Here is a 22,308-nt window from a genome sequence, read left to right as displayed (position 1 = left end):
TCTGCGTTGTTTGGAGTGAGTTGGAGCCAGTCACTTCTGTCTGTGCCTTTTCCTCAGCTATTTATTGTCATGATTAACACGCTCTAATGACCCAGTGTTTGCAAATGTTAAAATGCTTTGTCTGTGGAAACCGTAGACAAGTTCAGCTGATATAAATAGTGTTGCTAATTACAAAAGGAACAAGTGTAATTATTTTCTGTCTGCGTGCTGATTAACGGACTGTTTCTTATAATTAAGTCTGTTCTTATTATACTTGAAAACTAAAGTGTAGAAACTTAATGAGTCACTGTTTATCCACGTAGGTAAATGGGACATCAATGTGGACTAATTTATTGATACTTTGCAGTGACATCAACCTGGGGGTGTTTTACGTGTTTCTCTATGGGCGGAAAGTTCAGTTATTCAGTTATTATGGTGACTCAATGCTGTCAAGTTTTAAAAAGTCAAGAAAAAATACAAAATGGATTAAAACTGCTCATTTTATCAGTTTTGACACGGCATAACCCTGTGCTGTTATCTGGAGAAGACTGCTCTCTGTTTTCTATCAAAGTACAATCTGGTGCTTTGTTAAAAATGGATCTGCTTTATACATTTTGTTAGGTTTGAGGTAGTTTCTTTGTCAGTAAAAATGAATCATCTGGTGCTTATTGTTATAGGAAAAGTAGTTAAAGAACTGGTTTAGGTCTCAAATGTTCTCAGAATTGCTGAGGAGAGCTGCACTTAGCACTTGACATAGTAATATCTCAACTAGGGGTGTGCAAAAATATCAAATTATTGATATATTGTATCGTTGAATGTGATGATACAGTATCGATATCAGGGTCTGCTGTATCGATATATCTCCAAGAGTATTTTTTGGTATATTTTGTTGAATAATTTTGCTACAGAGCTACAGTTTTGTTGCTTGTTTAGTGGAAGGAAACTTGTTTATGCGACACATTTGACATTTTCACTGTTTTGATGGTTAAAATGTTTGTGATGAACTTTGAACTTTGCACAAGAAGTGGTTTAACAAAGACATTTAGTATTATAGACATGATTTAGCCTTTATTTTTTCATTGAACCGCATCGAATCAATTTGAAATATATCGTATCAAATCAAAAGTGCACTGTATCAAGTTATGTATCATATCGGCAACTTCTTATTGATACCGAGCCCTAATCTTGACTGTACTCAAACCTAAAGTCTATCTTTTTTCATCAAGTTGTATCAGTGATTGTTTGGTTAAATTTTACTTTTTTAAATAAACAGAAGCATTTGCCATGTTTTAAAACTTGACATGAACTAGTTAATTCAAAGTGCTGTGTGAGTGGAGCTGTCCGTGGTGCTGAATCAGGATCTTTAAAAAGAGCCCATATTGTTTTATTTTTTGATCTATGTTATAATGTTTCCTCATCAAAAACATACCTGGAGTTGTGTTTTGTTTCATTCACACATGTTTTACACCCAGATTCTTCATATTTAGGCTGTTCCACCTTGTGATGTCATGTGGTAATACAGAAAGTGCATCACTAAGTTTTTAAACTCCACACACCTTCACTAGACTTGGAAAACTTATTTGGATAATTTCAGCCCTGGAATTGCCAGTCTCTGCTGAACTAAAAGTAAAAGATAGCTGTTAACTTGAAGACTATCATTTCGTGACATCACTTTGAGCATTTTGAGCTTTGGAGATGCGGACAGACTAAAAATAAAGGGATACTCAAACTTATGTGAATGAAAGAGAACACAAATCCAGGTCTGTTTTTGATGAGGTAACAACATTATAACATGGATTAAAGCTCACAAGAGTCAATTTTGTGTAATATAGGACCTTTAATTTACTTTTTTACCACATGATGAAACTGCCTTCTGAGAAAAAAGCGTGGCAGTTATTCAAGAAACCAGATAATTCCTGATGTCCAGTGCAGTAGTTACATCAGTATGGAAGACACTACATATTGTGGAAGTGTATGTCTAGGGCAGTTTTATCTATTCAAGTCTCCCATGCTTTCACTGTATGTATTATACCCGCTGATGACGCAAATCACAGATAGAGCTCTCCCTTAAGTAAGGACCCCAGTGAATGTTTTTACAGAAAATGCATTTCTTATCTCACTGTTAAGTTATACTGTATCTTGTTTTTATATCCGTGTACATTATGTTCTTGCTCTGCTCAGCCGTCTTGACCTACATGAGGCCTTTTCAGTAGTAACATGTTCAGAATAGCATCAGTAACTATGCACAAACAGGGCCGCACAATCAAGTGTAGTCAAATCAAAATTGCTGTCTGAGTTGACGTAATTATCAAATCGTGACAGCTGCAGTTCCTTAGATAACATGATAATAAAATGTCCTGTCTTTTTATAGAATCTTTTGTGGTTTAGACCTTGACAAACATATTCTGAAATTTTCTTGTATTAGTTTATAAGTTTATATTTCTATCTTCTCTTAAATTTATACTTACGCCACCTAGTGCCTCCGCTCAATTTAATTTCTCTCCAGTGATTAAGTCAGGAATCGGAATACACTAGACGGTTTGCAAGAACCTCGGAAGTGCAAGTTCGGGCACCAGCCAATCAGCAACGAGCCAGACATTCTGTGTTGGCAATGATTCCCAAGATCGAGGATTTAGAGCCGGAAAAACGAAAATGTTTGATGAATTTTATCAAGGGGAAAGACGCTGTTGCCCTTCTTCCTATGGGATTTGGGAAAAGCTTAATATACCAGTTAGCCCCGTTAGCGGCGCATTACATACATCACGACTAAATAGCAGCGACTGGTTAAATTTAAAAAGTTCCCGCCTACTGTCGAGTGAACGAATCCTAATGCTGTGAGGTCAGACGGTTTCCATGAAGTGAAACCGACGGATGAATCAGGCTTGTGCATCAGAGTGACGGAGAAACTGAGAAATTTACAGTAAGCCTCACACCCCCAGGGAATGTTGTCAACATCAGCTGCAAAGTATCCATACATGTGTTTTTTAGTGGTTGTCTATTGCCAAAACAGATCTTCATAGTTTGCTTTATTCGGTGGCTAATTAAAATTGCATTAAAGCTAACAGCACCTGGTAACAGCTTTTAGAATGCACATTTTCTGTTAACAAACACTAGAAGAGTATTTATGAAGCTGTTCTTACATATGGCCTGGTTAAAAAGGGAAAAGGTGTAGCTGTATAGAGCTGTGCAGCGCAGTATGGGGTGAATACTGATGGAGGCATTAGAGCTCTAGCTGGAGTCAAGTCTACTTAGTCCCTGCTGCATTTTTGTGTCTGAAAAAGCCCTCATAGTAATAATAATAATAAATACAAATAAATAAACACAGTTATGTGCTGGTGTTTTGTTTTCTTTATTAAATCATTTCAGATTCACTATTGTGTGTTTTTCTTTTCTTTTCATTATTATTATTATTATTATCATTATTATTACATGGACAGCCTTACTAGACAGAACCACACCTTTGACATAACTACAAAGATGAATGGGTTTAGAGCAGAGAACTATAATAAAATCTGGAAGATGAATCCAAGATGACGCTGTATTGTTTTTAATGGCCTGTGCTCAATTAGCCAGGCTGGTGCCACCTAGTGCCTCCGCTCAATTTCATTTCGCTCCAGCGACTAGGTCAGGATTCGGATTCCAAGAACCTCGGAAGTTGTAGACTGCACACCGGCCAATCAGCGAAGAGCTGTGAAGCCATGATGTCAAAATCAAGCCCCTGTCTGGGTCCCTTTTGTAGTACAGCACAACAGTAAACAAGTGGTCGAGATGGACATAGACGAAGACATACATTCTGTGTTGGCAACGATTCCCAAGATCAAGGATTTGAAACAAAGAAAATGTTTGGTGACTTTTATCAAGGGGAAAGATGTTATTGCCCTTCTTCCTACGGTATTTGGTGCATTATATATGTCACGACCAAATAGCAGCGATTGGTTAAATAAAAAAAAGTACCCACCTACTGTTGAGCGAACAAATCTTAATGGTGCGAGGTCAGACGCTTTCCATGAAGTGAAAAAGGCTGATGAATCAGGCTAGTGCTCAATGGAGCATGGGCCTCCCATAAAATGTTACTTCTGCATTTACTTCCTCAATAGGGGCAAGCTCCTCCCACCTGTGTGAGGTCTAACATGCACGCCGTGAAGCGTTTGGACCGGAGCGAGTGTGGGCTCAGAGTGAGGCTAGACTAAGCCTTACAAAGCTAACTTTAAGGCGCTTTGAGGATTTAAAAATTTTTAAGTTTATATTGTGAAAATTGAAAAGAATCCTTACAAAATCCAACCTTTGTGAAAGTTTTCGATGCCCTGTCAGCTGAACACTGGCAGTTTGAATTCCCAAAAAGTGCATTGTGCTCCTATGGTAGAATTTGTTCTGGGCCCTTTGCTCCCGGGAGCTGCAGTACCTGGAGCGGCCACTAGTCGGTCTCGAGCCGGGACAGAGGGGGACTGCCTATCCAGCTTTTATTATAGATCCATATCCTGTCTTCTGATTCCAGACTCTGTGACTGACAGATGAATTAACCAATCAGAGAAAGACACGACCAAACTCTTATTTATCTCAGGTTGAAGAAGATGAAGTAGAATATTGAATACATTTTTGAGAGGAGATGTCTTCTGCATTAGAAAGACAGAGTTGGTTTGATCATCTCAAGTTAAAGGTGCACTATGTAACTTTTTGATTACTGCTTGTTTCTATGGATATGTCATTGCTCTGCCTGGAATGTTCCACAGTATGACATTACACAGCTCTACCTTAGATTTATGTAATTACAGGTGGTTTTACTGCTCAAAAACATAGAAAAACAAGCATTTTGACTGTGAGCGAGGTTGCTTCTCCACAGATCTGACCTGTAACTTGGCTTTGTTTGGTCTCCACCAAGATAGAAAGGTTTAATGCCATACTGTAAAACACTCAAGACAAAGAAATAGCACATCCATGACGCAAAGCATTTCACAGGCTCTCCACCAAAAAAGTTACACAAGCCAGGTTTTTCACGCTCTGTGGTCCGATTCCAAACCCTTCTGGATTCAAACAGAAGGTAGAAGGGACTGGCTGGTCAGGGAAGCGAGCGCACACGTGAGCTTTATTTCCTGTGACGCCTTTAAGTCCACCTGTCCCAAAAACCCGACAAGAGAGAAGTCCACTGCTGGTTTGACCTCATCAAGTCTGTCTACTCTGGGGGACAGAGTAGTACAGACTCTGCACGCTGTATGACATTACGCTTTTTATCTGGGTCGTTTGTCTTTGGCGTGACACTGATAAAATGGGAGACAGCGTACACCACATAGATACAATAGACCCAGACAAAAAAAATAAATAAAAAATCAATGTCACGTTCAAAAATACTCTGCAGGTCTGCCTTACTAGTAGGTCACGATAACAAATTGTGAAGCACAGGATCTATTAGTACAGAAATATACTCCCAGTAAACCAATTTTAAACCTACAAGTGCCACACATTTATGGAAACTTCTGCAAAACTTTCTGAAGAATATTTAATTTCTATTGTAAAAAGAAGGAGCCACAAGTGTGTTCTGCCAAAGGTGGACACTTTCATGAATCAAAAGTTTAGACTGTGGTTTGGTCAGTGTGGTGTGGCGTTCTAAAACTTTTGACCGGTAGTTTATATGGAAAAAAATCATGTGAAATGTACTTCCTGAACCTGGGAGTATATGGTCACTGTTCAGCTTTGTACACTCCTGTGTCACATTTCCAGATGTGGGGCAAGAGACAGTTTTTCCTCTGATAACAAGGTAAGGTAAATTCCCAAATATCAATCAGTCAATTAAACTTTATGTATAGAGTGTTTTTTAATACAACAAAAGGCAACACAAAGCGCTTTACAGTGATTAAAAACAATCCCATATTTCCTGTTTATCTGTGACATAATTATCTGTTTTACTACTAACTATCTGGAATCTGGAAACTTATACTAACTGTCTGGAATCTGGGACACTAAATATCTGGAACCAGTACACAAAGAAAAAAAAAGAAACCCCTCCGCAACATCAGCACAGACAACAAAAACACAGTACAGACATAACCACTGTAGGTTATGAGGGGAGGGAAGTGAAAATATAGACAGGCAGCCTCTAGATCCTGCAGCCAGGAGGCACTGAATACAACAGACCCGCCCTCCAATTCTTGGTGGAGCAAAAGCTGCAAGGGCATAGAGAAAGTTGGGGAGGAGGAGAGCCCCCCTCCTGCTCCAGTCTCTCCTGGACGAGTTTAAACCAGCCAAACTTGGCCAGGCCGGCGCTGGCTGGGGTTGGCCAATAGATAAGATTCATCATGTTTTGGTTTTGGGTCAAGCAGCTGCACTCTTTTCACAACAGCTCTGATTGTCTTCTGGTCTCAAGGTCTACACACCACCCTTTGTAAAGCTTCAAGTCTCAGGCTACGTTTATATGATGAAGCAAAAGTGGCGTTGCGTCTTCACTTTTTATTCCGCGTTTAGGCGAGCATTTTCGGGTGGAAATCTGCGTGCATATGGTGACGCAAAAGTGTTTGGGGGTATGCATGCAAGGCGGCTAGGTAGTGACGCTAGGTGCTGATGTACGTGACGTAAACAGGTACGCAACGTGAGCAGATCTGACCAGAGTTTTGCGTCTTGGGCAGTGTAGATGGAAACGCTACAGCAGAGCGTATTCAACTTTTCCACTCTGGACGGTGATTTCAGATTTTTGCATTTTTAAGCCCCAAAAACCCCATCACCGCCTAAACAAAAGGCACCTCCGATAAAATATTTTGTCTTTTTTACCCGCAAGCATTCTTGTGTAAACAGGTCCTCAGAGATGTTATTCATACTCTGCTCCAAGACCAAAGTCCTGTCCAGTTTGCGCTCAACCACCATTAACTTTTTCATAATGTTTTCCAACATGTGATGCGAGGCAGCCCATCCTTCCAAAATATGGCTCATAGTTTCCATTAATGAATATGGAACATGATCATTTCTATTACTGACTAGACCCAAGACCATGCTATATTACAACAAAAATCTGCATCCTCATCTGTATTAAATAACACTGGCCAATAGAATGTAGTGATGAAACCCACTAATACTAATACTTATACTAATATTTATACTAACTGTCTGGAATCTGGGACACTGAAACCCAGCTTTTCCATTCAGACCGCGCTGAGCTCGTGTTCCCCCATGAGAGACCTTTTGTTGATGTGAGGAGGATGTTTGTGGAGTTAAAGACTTGATTTGGTGGTCGTGGTGGGAGCAGACGAGCTGGATGCCTAAGAGGGCCTGATTAGATTTGAACAGTGATTTGCATCTCTGGTTTCCGCCTTCACATCGAAACCTCGTCGTGACCATTACACACAGAGAGAGATCAGGCTACTGCTCAGTCTGTCTTTGTTCAGATCAAGTTCATAGTTCAAAGTCTTTATTGTTGACAATTCTTATACTTTTTAGATAACACTGAGCAATGTGGGCAAGAAATTAATATCCTGATAATAATAAGATCCCTTCATTAAGTCTAATCAATGCTGAAAGGTAATGTCCTGGTTGAAGTTCAAGTTTTGCCCAAAAAGTCAAATGACTGCGAAATAAAACACAAAAATATCACGTAAAGGCACTGTATGTGATTTAAAGGTGCACTGTGTAACTTTTCTGATGGAGAGTTAGCTGTCGGGCCTTGTTTATGTCATTATACCGATCTTCCCAAAGCGCCACACATTTTTTCAGTCTATAATATCAATATAATCCTCATTTGCTCACAGAAGTTTATTATGAAATTATATTTAAAATATTTTTTTGTTCCCATGTCCTATAGCATCTGTAACTGTTGATTTATGAAGAAATATTAATTATTTCCATACCCACCAAGAACATAATTTGTAAGCAGTGCAACACAAGAAACTTAGAAAGCTACAGAATTTGTTCAAAAATCATTCAGAATCACTTTTTGAAAGGTCTTAACTATGTGTTTCATTGAAATATGTGAGATAAAATACGTGAAATAAAATAGTTGTGGCACAGTTGAGACCACATAATTTTTTGTATGTATGAACAAATGTGCTGAGATATATTGTAACTTTTGTGTGTGTTTTTTTAATTTTTATTATTATTTATACTGTATGTATATAGATTAACTACCTTAGTTTCATAAAGGGTACAATTCAGAGGGACTTCCCAGCTGGTTCCTGCTTGTCTCCAAGGAAATGTTGTTGCTTTGTCTGGGATGTCCTGGTGTGGCATTAAACCTGTCCATCTTGCATTTACACAGTAACATGAGTTTTTATTGACTTCAAAACTTCCATTCATACTATGAGTGGACTCACCTCGCCGAAGATCTGACATGTAACTTGGCTCTGTGGTGTCAGTTGCAGTCTTTGTAGAGATAAAGAAGTGTAATGTCATACTGTGGAACATTCCAGGAATTATCTCCCTTAATGACATGAAGAAGAAATGTAATTAAGTCATTACATTAGAATTAAACCTCCACCACAAATTACACAGTGCACCTAAAAAAAACAAAACAAAAGAAGAAAAAACTGATTATTTAAAATTTTGTGATCCAAAGTTATTTCTCACTTGCCTTGAATTCAGTTTTGTAATGGGGCAAGACCAATTTTGCTCAAATACATGGGGAAAAAATGGAGTACAAGTCCTGTGTGGAAGATGACTTTTTGTCTTTTTGTGTTTTTTTTTTTTTTTTTTTTTATCTGTTTTTTTTTTTTTTTTAATTGAGGATATTGTGTAATTAATGAAATTTTAATCCAGATCGGTTCAGTTGTTTTTAATTGTCAATGATCATTTTAGGGATAGAAAATTACAATAAATACATAAAAAAAAAAAAATCTATAATTTTTTAAGATCAGTAGGTGTATGCTATAATATTGCCAGAACTAAAATATAAAAACATTAGTTCTGAAACCGCATGTTTCAAGGTTACTAAAAATCTATGCATTATTCATAAAGTTGAGAAGTTCTCCAGCTGTATTTTTAGCTTTGTCTGAAACTTATTTTGAAATATGGAGCAGTGTTTTTCTGAATAAAAATGATGATTTTTTTTTTTTTTTTTTTTGCCTTAAAAGCTAAAAACGCTTACAAGGACAATCACATGAAAAGAAATGGTAAAAAATATTGCTTTTCTTCCCCCCAAACCTCTCAAAAAAAAACAAAAAAACTTGAAAAACAAAACAAAAAAACTCCAAAACTACATCTGTCCTGGTTATTGATTCATCCTCCCTGATGCCACAGAGAGGAGCAGAGAAGGGATGGAGAGGAGACCGGTTACTATAGCAACAGGTCGCTATGTGAGACGGTGGCGATGAGGGGGGCGGAGGCTGCGGGGAAAGGGGGGGCGGAGGCTGCGGGGAGAGGGGGTGTGTGGGGGTCAGAGCAGGGGGGGGGTACTTCTATATTTAGAACCAGCTGCTGAGAAGTCCCAAGATAGAAAGACATCACGATCGTTGGGACTATAGGGCAGGACAATGTAGGATATTTGCAATTTTTATGCAAGGATTCAGATTAAGCAGGTTGAGTTTCGCTTTAAATAAGATGTCAACCAGCTCCCAGATAACATTCAATACTGTTCTTCATAAATGAATTCAAACACACCCTGAGAGGTCAAATTAATTTTAAAAAACATTTCTCTTGAACCTCTCTCAAAAACGTGTGTTACCAGCTTTTACTAACTTGGTGCACTTCAAAAAACAATCTAAAAAACAATCTCACACAAATACCTAGAAGACTAGATAAATTTTCTTCACAAGGAGACCATGACTATTAAAGGGGCAGACTAGAACTTTGGACATAGGACCTCATTTCCTAGTGAGCCAGAGTGTTGGAGACGTGTGGAGACACTTTTTAAAATATTCCATCCAGTCCTTGTATTTGCAGAGGTCGCTGGTGCTAGGCTAGTGCATGTCAATGGTCATAGTTATTCTGCCACTAAAAACAGTTTTACCCACTCCACAAAACACCCAAAGCAAATCTATTATTACACCAGACTGTCGATGTAAATGTCTGTGTTGATAGAATAATGTTTGAAATAAAACTAACCTTGCATCGCATGAATCGTCACATGTTGAGGGACTATTTTCTCAGCAGCAGCGAAATTTTACTTTGCCGGTAAGATAGGTGCTAGGTGATATCAGTCTGCCGCTGCCGAGCTTTCTATCAGGAAGCCTCTCGGCTGGCCTGGGAATGCCTCGGGGTGCCCCTGGAGGAGCTGGAGGAAGTGTCTGGGGTGAAGGAAGTCTGGGAGACCCTGCTCAGTCTGCTGCCCCACGACCCATCCCCGGATAAGCCGAAGAAAATGGGTGGATGGATAAAACTACTAACCTTGCATCGCATGAATTGTCATATGTTGAGGGACTATTTTCTCATATATCAGTCCGCCGCTGCCAAGTTTTCTATCAGGAAGTACAACTCGCTGATGCTGCTCAGACATAAATCCTTTAAATGCAAGGTTGGTTTTACTTCCATAGTTATTCTTTCAACACAGACATTTACATCAACAGTCTGGCATAATAATGAATTTGCTTCGAGTGTTTTGTGGAGTGGGTAAGACTGTTTTTAGTGGCAGGATAACTATGGCTATTGCCATACACTAGCCTAGCACCAGCGACCTCTGCAAATACAAGAACTGGATGGAATATTTTAAAAAAGTGTCTCCACACGTCTCCAACACTCTGGCTCACTAGGAAATTAGGTCTTATGTCCAAAATCCCTGACCTTTTCTTTTGATATGATCATAAACAATGAATTTTGTGCCATCTTTGTCATTATTATTAGTTTGTACGACCATAAATGAAAACAAAAAATTATGAAGTGAATATGAAGATGTGAGTTGGATCAGCATGATTTGATATGTATACTTGATATGTATAAAAGGAAAGACATAAATGATCACAAACAGTTGAAAAACATCACACATTTTGTCAGAATCAAGAGTGAATACCAAAACACTGAGGAGAGTTTAAATTTGCTCTAAATAATAGACCATGAGCTCCTGTTGTGTCATTGAAATAAACAGACCTGACTGGAGCTGTTTTTAGTTTGGTTTTAGCCACAAAAGAGGAGGAGACGGAGACCAAACTGAGAGATCTTTAAAAAGAATGCACAAAGAATCAGTCTGGAAGCAACTAAACTACAGCAGCTTTTGTACATAATTACCAAGAGACATAGTGATTTGCCAAAGTAAATGCCACCTTTGTCATTTGCCAATTGCAGCCATTAAAAACAGAAAAACAATCTGTGATTAATATTGACTTCAGCCCCACGGGGAACATGCATGAGTACACACACTAAAAACAGATCACATCGAACTCCAGAGGGACACTGTGGGACAACACCAGCGAACCGCCACACTCCGAGACCACGAGAGATCTGTGCCAAACACTGCAGAAATCATAAATCAATCCTAAATCATTGTAGAGTAACAACAGTAGTATGGAAGCATGCACAGAGGCAAAAATATTCCTAAAACACATGCATTTTGTTGATTTAATAAGTAGTAGGAGTATTTTACTTTTATGGGGCCTTAACTGCTAACACATAACATATTTAAATCAACATGTTATCTTTTGTTGTTTTGAAAATGCTGTATTCACTGAAAACATAGTTAGAAGTAGAAGTACAAGTTCAATCAAATCAAACTTTATTTATAGGGCTCATTTCATAGAAAAAAATGCAACACAACGCGCTTTACAGTGATTAAAAACAATCCCACATCATTCCACACTCTCTTCCACGAAGCTAAGATAAACAGTTTGGTCTTGAGATTACTATCTGTGACATAATTATCTTTTTTTTTTTTTTTTGCTGCTAGTAACTATCTGGAATCTGACATAGCTATCTTTTTTTTTTTTTTTACAACTATCTGCAATTTGGAAACTTACACAAACTGTCTGGAATCTGGGACACTAACTATCTGGAACCAGTTCATAAAGAAAACAGAAACCCTTCTGCAACATTAGCACAGACAACAAAAACACAGTATAGGCATAATCGGCAAGACGAGCAACCGGGGAGGAGAGGGAAGTGGAGTCGACCCCAAAATATAGACTTTCATTTGTGCTAAGTTACTCCCCATTCAGAGCACTATCACAACACAATCTCTGTGCGTCCGCTAATGAAGATGTCGCACTGTTGAGTTGTTGTGTGCAGTTTTGTACGATGTTTTGGTATATGTATGGAGCGGGCATAGATGATGTCAACTTGTGGGTTGAGAATTGAACAGAATCTTGAACAGAAGCTAACTGTAAAGAAGGTTTGAATAGGGTCCATAAACTGTATATATGAGTGGACATAGTTCTCCAGGAGGCTCTTCTGGCTCCTTCTGACTCTGGCTCCAATTGACTCACATTAGGATCTTGTGGCTCCTCTTTCTGTAACAGCTGCTGTGAGCCTCGTCATTTTGGTCTTACATGTTCATATTAACCTGCTCTATAGGCCTGTAATGATAACAGATCTTGCTGGACGAGTAACTGACCAAGACTTTATTGCGATAAACAATAATATTGACATTTTTGAGACCAGTTTCAACTAATATAATGACCATGGAATAAAAATGCAAATGCACCCTCACAAAGATCAATAAACCTTACCTTCTAAAGAACATGTAACACAGGAATTGCAAGACAACCAAAAACAATAGGTCTAAATAAAAATAGACTTGTTAACATAAGAATAGCCTAATGTAGTCTGGCTTACAGCTAGAACTTGTTAACAAAAATGCATTGGAATAAACCATTGTTGAACCAAACACAACCAAAACAATAAATCATTAGTAAATCATTAATTATTAAGTTTCTGTAACAAAATTGCCCCTAAAAATAAAGGAGACGAGAGGAGTCAGAGAGCGAAAGAAGCCTTTTGATATTCATTCTCTTTGGTAGAGAGAAAGATGAAGAAAACAAACAAGCAGGCAAACAGAATTTATTACGGCTGGAAAAGTTATCAAGCTCCTTAAAAGTTACTGTACGATGAATTGATTTATTGATTATCTTTACAGGCCTACTCTCTCCATGATACTGATTTTTTTTTCCGTAATTTGTCCAGTAAAAAAAATCCTATTCATAACATAGAACCTGGCTACAGATTCACTCCTGTAACCATGAGCATTGCGAGCCTCATTTGAGCTGAACGCTGTGAGTGACTTCACACTCGCTTAGTCCACTCCTTTTATATACAGCAGTCCATGATAGGGTTCGGGAGAAATCTCTAAATTACTGAAACATGCATGGATGACATCTCAAGGTGGAAAGCTAAAAAAATAAAAAGATTTTGGATAACACACCCTCGTTAATGTTTAATGCTTAATGTTGCAAAGACCAGTGAGACTCCCTTACCCCAGCTTCTCTTAGCTCACATCCTGCTGAAGTGGTGCACCAATGTTTTATTCATGTTTTATTGAGTCTGTTTTCACCTTCTCTTTTATTTGTTGGTATGGTGCTCTTTTGTTTAAAAAAAACAAAAACAAGAAGCCAAGAAGCACTTGCAGAGCTTTGTTTGCTTTTTTTCTGACCTCCAGGACATTTAAAGGGCACAGATTCTTAAAAAAAGCCCAGCAGATCTCCTCAGAAACCAAATGTAAAATAAAAACAGATACAAGAACTCTTATTCCTGCTGCCACTGACATTTTAAAGCAGTCACTCTAATCTGTATTCTGTCTAATTATGGAGCTCGACAATGACCGCCCAACAAAGTAAAATTCCCATTCATTTTTCTCTTAGACTTTCAGAAAAAAAATTTAAAATAAATAAATAAAGGTTTAGCCTCCGCAATGCATTTGAACTTTTAATATTTGAATTTTCCAAAAGTCAACTATGAAGTGGGCGAGACTGTTGAGCTTCAATATATATTTATTTTTTAATTGCTTTGTGTTGTCTTCGGATTTTATGTACCGCTACTTTGAACTTAACTTAAGACTCCTTGAACTTTAAACCTTTCGCCCACTCCTATCCTCCTCCAAATGCAGTTGGTGAATATTGTAGTATTATCTTGTTTTCTTAAGGCTCTTGTATGTTTGTTTTTGCAGGTATTGCGTCCATGACTGTGCCTGTGTACATCGCCGAAGCTTCTCCTCCTCACCTTCGGGGGCAGCTCGTCACCGTGAACACACTTTTCATCACAGCAGGACAGTTCACCGCCAGCCTCATTGACGGAGCCTTCAGCTACCTGCAGCGTGATGGGTGGAGGTAAGACTGAGGGTTGTCAACAGTACTGTAAATCACATACTATTTGATACAAAACCAGATACTCATTTGAGCAGGTATTGATAATAAAAAAGCACAGGACAGACGTGAACATTTCCTGAATAGCTTTAGAATGATCTTGAGCTGTATCAGAGCAAACACATAGTCATAGACGAGTATACGCCCAGGGACTAGTGCATTTATGTCTCCTGACGTGTCCTTCTGTGTCACAAGTTTTGACTTCAATCTGCACAATCTGATTAAGAAGTCCAGCATCTCTTTCTCTTTGCCTCTGTGTGTGTGTCTGTCCTCCTCCCACTCCTGCGCTCTGATCCAGCTTCTCACCTTTTCTCTCCTTTCATTCCTCTGGTGCTTTTGATCATTATAATCCAAGTTAAATGACTATTTTTTTAATTTAGAGCACAGACATCGCACATGTTTCCGCCAATAGCAAACACACGCATGCTTTTAGGCTTAATGTATTGTACAAATGCATTCCGAAAAGTGGATTTCTCCAGAATTATTAGTTCCATCAACACAAAATAAAATCTGTAAAAATCCTGACAGTCTGCTATTCCTTTTCAAAATAATTTAACACTAAAATGTAATATTGTGACACCTCTAATAACAGTTCAGTTGGAATTGTGAGGAGAAAATGATGGCTTACGCAAAAAATAAAATATTTTTATTTACTGTTGACAAAATGACAAATGATTAACAGGTATTTTTTTCCACTATCCCAAAGGTTGCTAGTTCAGTCCCAGAATAGATCAGATCATCCTGTTGTTGAGCAAGACAATCATTTAGCAAGACCCTTAAACTGCCTTGTGCCCAAGGTCTGTGTATGTAATCCATGTGAGTCTTATCTGGACCATAAGCAGCCGATCTGTTCCATCTGTGGTTTTCAAATGCCACAAAAAGTCACTCGTTTTCAAATGTCACATGTTTCCTCCTCATGTCGGCACGGTAACATTTTCAGAGCAGCGTACAGTGGAATGATCAGGCGTGTGTACGTCTTTCCTATAATCACGCAGCTCTGCTTTATCTGTTCTACTGTCCTTTTCTGTTACATCACATGGACATTAACAGTTTGAGAGGCTCAGATTCTATCTCTGAAAATCTCTTTTAGCTGAGAAAAAGTTTGAAGATAAGTCTGGAGTCTGAAGACTTATGTCACTTTTTGAAGTTTTACATAACAACTTTTGAAATACTTTTCCCCCTGTAATTGGTAATCGTCACCTTAAGCAAGCCATATTTGTATCTTTTAAATGAAATTAATATATTTCTCAGCTATTTTGCATAATTTGCACAAGCTGAATGTTTGATGGTTTGACTTTTGGTCTCTGATCATTTTCATTATTAACCAATACGAGTGTAGGGACTGAACAAGGAGTTTATTTCCGTCAAAACTAGGACTGCACTGATTCAACCTTTGCACTTCTGATAGTGATTCCGATTCTACAGCTGTAAGTAACGAATCCAAATGTGTTATGAAGCTGTTGTTTATCCCTCAAGTAATTGAGCAGCTTTGTGTAAACATAAGTTTAAACATTATGAGAATCTGTCTAATTACATCCATTTCTTGGCCCAAAAAGGATAATAAGCCAAACTGATATTTCGAAGCAATATCCTGCAAAATTGTCAGTATCAGCAATGTTAGGGATGCCTAATCAAGGTAATGAAGCATTCTTATTTAATAATGTCTCAATGTACTTCACATCATGAAAGTACAGTTCAAATAAAATAATACAACTGTAAGTTTAAGCGTGACTTGATTTTTAGTATTACCAGTGATTTTGCCTATTTATATCTCTTGTAATTTTTTTGGCGACTGGTACGGTACATTTCTTGCATACTTCAAGCCTGCCAAATGAATCCTTGACATTTTCTCCTTGCGATAAATTTAATGAACAAACCCAGCTGAGCTCTCTCTAAATAGGTCAGCACAACCTTAATAAATATGTATCAACTTTATTTTTGGGAGCTCTACAAAAAATGAAAAATTAGTCAATCTTCCAACGGAACAAGTCTTTTTGTAGTCGAAATAGGAAAATACACCTATTTACAGTGAAGAGAAGAAAAACAACTCTTTGTACTTAAAATAAGAAACTAAATTGTATGTTGTTTGAATTAAGAAAAAATACTTAATGTATTTTCCGGACTACAAGTCACTCCAGAGTATAAATTGCACTAGCCAAAATAAGAATGAAGCATACTTAAGTCACACTGGACTATAAGTCGCATTTTTGGGGGGAAATTTATTTTATAAAATCAAAGACCAAGAACCTACATTTCATCTTCAAAGGCAAGTTATAGTAATAACAATAGAAAAGAGAACAACAGACTGAGCAGTCGTCTGGTATGTTAACATAACATATTAACTGTTAGCCGATGATTAGCTTTTTTGTTTTCTTCATTGCTGTTAGAGTATCCTCCGCTTTTTGCCAGTCCCTCACAAGTTTCTCGCTCACTTCAAACTTTCTTTCTGCTGCTCGATTACAGTTTTCGGCCGCATATTTCACTACTTGCAGCTTGTAATCTGCAGAATATGATTAATAGTTTACCCGTATGCATTAAATGCAGGTGAGTGCATAAATAACAAGAAGAAATGTCTCAAACTTCAGTAGCTGGACATCAACTCCACCTGATTGATACAACTAGCCCTGACCCCTGAGAGAGGCTGAAACCTGCATGAAATTCTACAAGACACTGACATGAAACAGACAGGACAGCTGCTCTTTCTGCAGGAGACATGCGCAGTAGAGCGAAGTGATAGACAAGAGTACATTTTTTGCGTAATATAGGACGTTTAATCTGAGTAATTTGAATTTGCATAGATTTTTGCAATGAGATTCTTGCCAGAGTAGCTGATGATATCTTTCTTTGCAGGTACATGCTGGGTCTGTCTGTTATTCCAGCTGTGCTCCAGTTCATGGGGTTTCTGTTTTTACCGGAGAGTCCTCGGTGGCTGATCCAGTGCGGTCTCACCCAAAAGGCCAGACGAGTCCTGAGTCAGATCAGAGGAAACCAGAACATCGATGAGGAATACGACAGCATCAAGAACAGCATCGAGGAGGAGGAGAAGGACAGCGGAGGAGGTAAAAGAAAACACAAATTGATACTTTGCAGCTGATGTCCTCAACATTCCCTGGGAGTATGATGCTAACTGTAGCACTACTCTGTCTGAAGTTACTCAAGTTAGACATAATTTGAGCTTTGTTTTAACGCAATCTGACCAGAAAGAGCTGATTAGTAGAGATGTAACAATAACCAAAATATTGTGATATTGTATCGTCAAAAGTCTCACAATAATATCGCGGACTGTCAGAACATATTGAATTACAAGTTCCTTTGCTTAAATACATGATTTCATAGTAGCAACATCTTATAAACATAGGGAACTACATATTCCATGATTCATTTCAGTGCAGACAACATGAAGAAATACGTTTTTACTTGAATTCTTGGGAAATAATTCACACTAAAATCTTGTCAAGGTATTTTAAAAGCAGAAATATGTCCTATCTACAAATATAGCTGCAACGTGGAGGCCTTGCAGTGGTAGCAGAATAGGCAAGAGCAGGAATGGTAGCACATGCACAGTGAAATTTAGTTTTTAATCCAAGCAGATCAATAGATATCCCTTAAAACAATTTTGCCAATTAAAACACTCCCTAGAGGTTAAAGTCACAAAACATTTTGAGAGTCCAGGGCAAGTCACCACAGGACCATTTATGCAGTTTGGTGTCAATACGAATGCATGTCCAACTTTGACCAGCTGGTGGCGCTATAGCTCTTGAGGTAGAGACCCAGAAGTGATCATGGCCTGGCCTGAATCAACATGCCAAATTTCATAGCTTTATTCCAAGGCGTTCTATGGGATACCCAAAAAAGAGCATTTCTGACTAACTCAACATGGCCCCCAAATGCAGAAGGTAAATTAACAGGCACAGGAATTTTCTTGGAAATCCAAACACATCAAGAGATATCACTTAAAACACCTTTTTGCTAATAATAGCGCCCCCTAGAGGTCAAAGGTCACCACATTTTTTGAGGGTCTAGAGTGAGAGTTCATGAGTCCAGGTATCAAGTTTGGTGTCAATACATTAAAGTGTGAAAAAGTGAGTGGGGAACCCTGTGTCTTAAAACGTTTTGTCTGTGTTTGCTAATGTGTGCATTGTGTCACCATGGAAACTGCTGAACATTCCACTAATACAGATACATGTAGGACACCCCCAGCATGACATCACTGCAATAGTATCATTAGCTATACTTGGGCTGCAGTAGCTCAGTTGATAGAGTGCTCGTCCTTCGCGGTTCCAGCTCTCACAGATGAATGCTGCCGTTGTGCCCTTGGGCCAGGCACTTAACCCACCTTGCCTTTAGTGTCTGCGTATAATGTGTGTGTGAATGGGTGAACGATTCCTTGATGTAAAGTGCTTTGAGTGACTGTAAAAGGTCCTGTGTTACGCAAATTTGACTTTTCTTCAGGAGAGATTGGCAAATCCAGGGCTAAAATTTTCCAAATGATTCTACTGGAACAGAACAAGCTGGAACTGAGTGTTTTCTGTCTGAGAGAAGAACTCAGCCTAAATACGCAGGGTTTGTGTGTTAAACGTGTGCATGAAACAAAACACAGCTCCAGGTCTGTTTGTGATGAGGAAACAACATTATATACAGTGTTGGGAAGGTTACTTTAAAAATGTATTCCCCTACAGATTACAGATTACAAACCCCAAAATGTAGTTTGTAACGTAATCCAGTAAATTACTTAAAGTGAGTAATGTAATCTGAATACTTTGGATTACTTGATATTGTCCTGGTTTAGTTCTGGTTTAGTCCTGGTTTTATAACTGCTTTTAGTCCTGATTTAGTCCAGATTTTAGTCCTGGTTTAGTCCTGTTTTTTTTGTCTTGGTTTAGTCCTGGTTTAGTTCTGGTTTAGTCCTGGTTTAGTTCTGGTTTTAGTTCTGGTTTTAGTTCTGGTTTTAGTTCTGGTTTTAGTCCTGGTTTTAGTCCTGATTTAGTCCTGATTTTAGTCCTGGTTTTAGTCCTGATTTGAATCCTGGTTTAGTCCTGTTTTTAGTCCTGGTTTAGTCCGGGTTTAGTCCTGGTTTAGTCCTGGTTTAGTCCTGGTTTAGTCCTGGTTTAGCCCAAAATATGAAAACAGGAAAATACCGCTGTGTAATCCATTTATTTCAACAAAGTAACTGTAATCCGATTACCACTCACTGAAACAGTAACTGTAACTGAATACAGTTACTCATAATTTGTACTCTGATTACGTAACTCCGGTACATGTAATCTGTTACTCCCCAACACTGATTATATAATATAGATCAGAAAATGTTTCATGAATAGTATGAACATTATGAATTCCTATGCGCTTTTTTCAGTTTCTAACAGTAGTTACATAATGGCCGACCAAGCCCCCACACTTTTACAATACTTTATAATTACACTCTGGAACAGTATTCTTTCTCCCAGATTTCAGTTGGGCGTGATTGGCAGGCGGATTAACCGTCACAGAAACATATGGTCCATTTGTGTCAAAACAAAGATGGCGGTTTAAGAGTAAAAAAAAATATAAATACAAATAACAATGCAGAGGACTGAGAAACAGAGCAGGTTTTTGCAGAATAAACAAGTGAAGCGAACTGACTCAGGTAAAAGAAGTTATATAATGAGTTCTGAATGATACACGAGGATATTCAAGAGGAGACGTCTTCCTCATTTGAGAGACCTGAGCTACTAATTATGCTGTGTATGTGCCAGAATGGTACATGGAAGAATATCTTATAATAGCCTACCCAAGGGTCAGTGATATTGACAAAAATGACAAAAAAAAAAAAAAAAAAAAGCCTCAGTATTATGGATTATCACTTTGAGGGGATAAGAGACAATATTGTGGCAATCCATCAGTAAAGTGCCATAATGTGTCTTTAAGTAAACAGTTTAAAGGGCCCATATAATGTTTTCTGATCTATGGTATAATTCCTTCACACATTTTACTCTGTTCCACCTTGTGATGTCGTGTGGTAATACAGGAAGTGCTCCATTGTGTTTTTAAACTCCATACACCTTCACTAGAATCGTTTGGATAATTTCACCCCTGGAACTGCCAATTTCTACTGAACAAAAGGTAAAAGGGGTGTGTTAACTTAAAAAGTACTTCATGACATCACAAGGTGGAATAGAACATTTTGAACTTTGGAAATGTACACTGTAACAATTTTCACTGTGAAATTACAGTAAATTATTGGTTATAATTGCATTACTTTCACAGGAATTTTCACAGCATTTTACTATAATTATTTCACAGTAATTTAGGATAAAACAACAACACTTTACTTGCCGTGCCCAATGAATTACTGTGATATAGCAGTAATTAGCTGTAAACTGTGAAATAAATACAGTAAACTGCTGTTAAAGTATTTACGTTGAATTGCTGTTAAAGGTAATGCAATTATTAACCAATAGCTTACTGTAAATTTACAATTTAATTAACAACATAATATATTGTAAAATCAATTTTTTTATTGCACCCTCTCGTTTTATGCTCAAAAAAGAAAACAGATCAAAATTATGATTAGTTTTTACTTTTTAATCAAGCTTACGATAAGTGCAGACCGCAATTACTTTCAAGAGGAACATCCATTCAAACTAAGCAGTTTTTAAAAAAAAGTATAAAAGTATAAAATGTCCAACAGCAAAAATGTGCGACTGTCAAAATGTGCAACAGTAAAACCACTCAGGAAATAGATTTTTATGGCTCTTATCATGAAATCAAAATGGCTGCAAATGGAATCGAGGGGTCATGACAAATGGGACGCCCTTTACAAACAGCTTTAAAAATGAACAATTTAAAATGTGCAACAGTACAACCACTACAGTTCAGGCATATTTTACAGATTTTTATAGAAAGAATAATGATAAAGGATAAATGATAAACAAAACACAACTCACGGTGTATTTGTTTTCGAGAGGTAACAGCATTACAACATGACTTAAAGCTCACAAGAGTCAATTTTGCATAATGTCGGACCTTTAAATCCAGTACTTGTTGGAAAGATTACACTCCATTTTTATTTTGAAATCTTTTAGCATCCTTTAGGAATATTTTTTTTAATCATGAATAATTTACTCGATTCAAATTTAGCATATCTACAAAACAAAATTTGCTCTATTAACAATTTTCGTTATTATCTCCCACTTGCCCATTTCTTCCAGTTTGTGTGAGTTAGTGAATAAAAATTAAGATTCATGTGGTTCAGTGCTGTTAGCAGTTGTCATGGTAATTTCTAAAGCCATTTGAGCCCAATTTTCTCCTTATTTTTTGGTTCAAATCTCTTGCCACCAAAGCCTTAACCTTTTATTTCACTGCGGTACATTCCATTCCAGTACAAGCCTTTTCAATTCTCACTTGGTCAATAGCATTCAAGCGTCATTTTCTGTTTTGACGGTCAATAGTTAGCAGACATTAGTGAGATTAGTCTGAGGAACCAGCTTTAATACACTTTATAACACAAAAGTCCATGTGAAAAGAATCTGAACTCGCAAAAGCAATATCCACTAATGTGATCATTTAATGTTTCTGGTGGCCAGCGCAGTTTGAATTCACTCTGTAGCCTCCCTCCAATTTGGTTCTTATTTGTGGATAATTAGTATTTCGGAGAGAAGTCTCAAAGCCCCGTCTGTAATCATAACTTCCGTCCAGATGCAGTATTCATGCAGTTCTGATTTAGTTTGGAAAGTAAACGAAATCAAACCGTTACACAACAATTTGCAAAGGGAAAAGCTAAAACGTAATTGTAATGTGTTAAGTAGAGTCCTTTGGTACACAAAACGGACTCTTGTGAGCTTTAAGTCATGTTAGAATGTTGTTATCTCTGTCAAAACATACCTGGAGTTGTGTTTTGTTTGAGGTACGAGCAGGTGAGTATCTGTCTGACCTGCTCGTATCTCAGACTTCCTCTCGAACATGTGAATGAAACAAAAAAAAACCTCTCGTGTTGTCAGGTCAGCAGATCAGGCTCTTCTCCACGTCCCAAAGACCAAGAGAAAACAGAGAGGAAATTGTGCTTTTACAGTGGCTGCTCCAAGACTGGAATCAGCTCCTCCTACATATCAGGCTGGCCGACTCACTGTCTGTTTTTAAGTTCCTCCTAGAAACT

General features: G+C 37.9%; 1 protein-coding gene across 1 annotated transcript in view; it reads left to right on the top strand.

Annotated features, from left to right (window-relative positions):
- The window catches only part of LOC110166345 (proton myo-inositol cotransporter), a 150,316-nt gene that overhangs the window by 13,255 nt on the left and 114,753 nt on the right, over positions 1–22,308 (top strand). The window contains exons 2-3 of the mRNA XM_020931582.1: positions 13,979–14,138; positions 17,025–17,233. Of these exons, the coding sequence (XP_020787241.1) occupies positions 13,979–14,138; positions 17,025–17,233 (369 nt within the window). The remainder of the gene's footprint in view (positions 1–13,978; positions 14,139–17,024; positions 17,234–22,308) is intronic.

This window comes from Boleophthalmus pectinirostris, unplaced genomic scaffold, assembly GCF_026225935.1.
Source record: "Boleophthalmus pectinirostris isolate CB_2022bp ecotype Guang Dong unplaced genomic scaffold, ASM2622593v1 HiC_scaffold_18, whole genome shotgun sequence".
NCBI lineage: Eukaryota > Metazoa > Chordata > Actinopteri > Gobiiformes > Gobiidae > Boleophthalmus > Boleophthalmus pectinirostris.
Note: the sequence above shows the minus strand (reverse complement) of the source record. Positions and strands in the feature narration are given on the sequence as shown.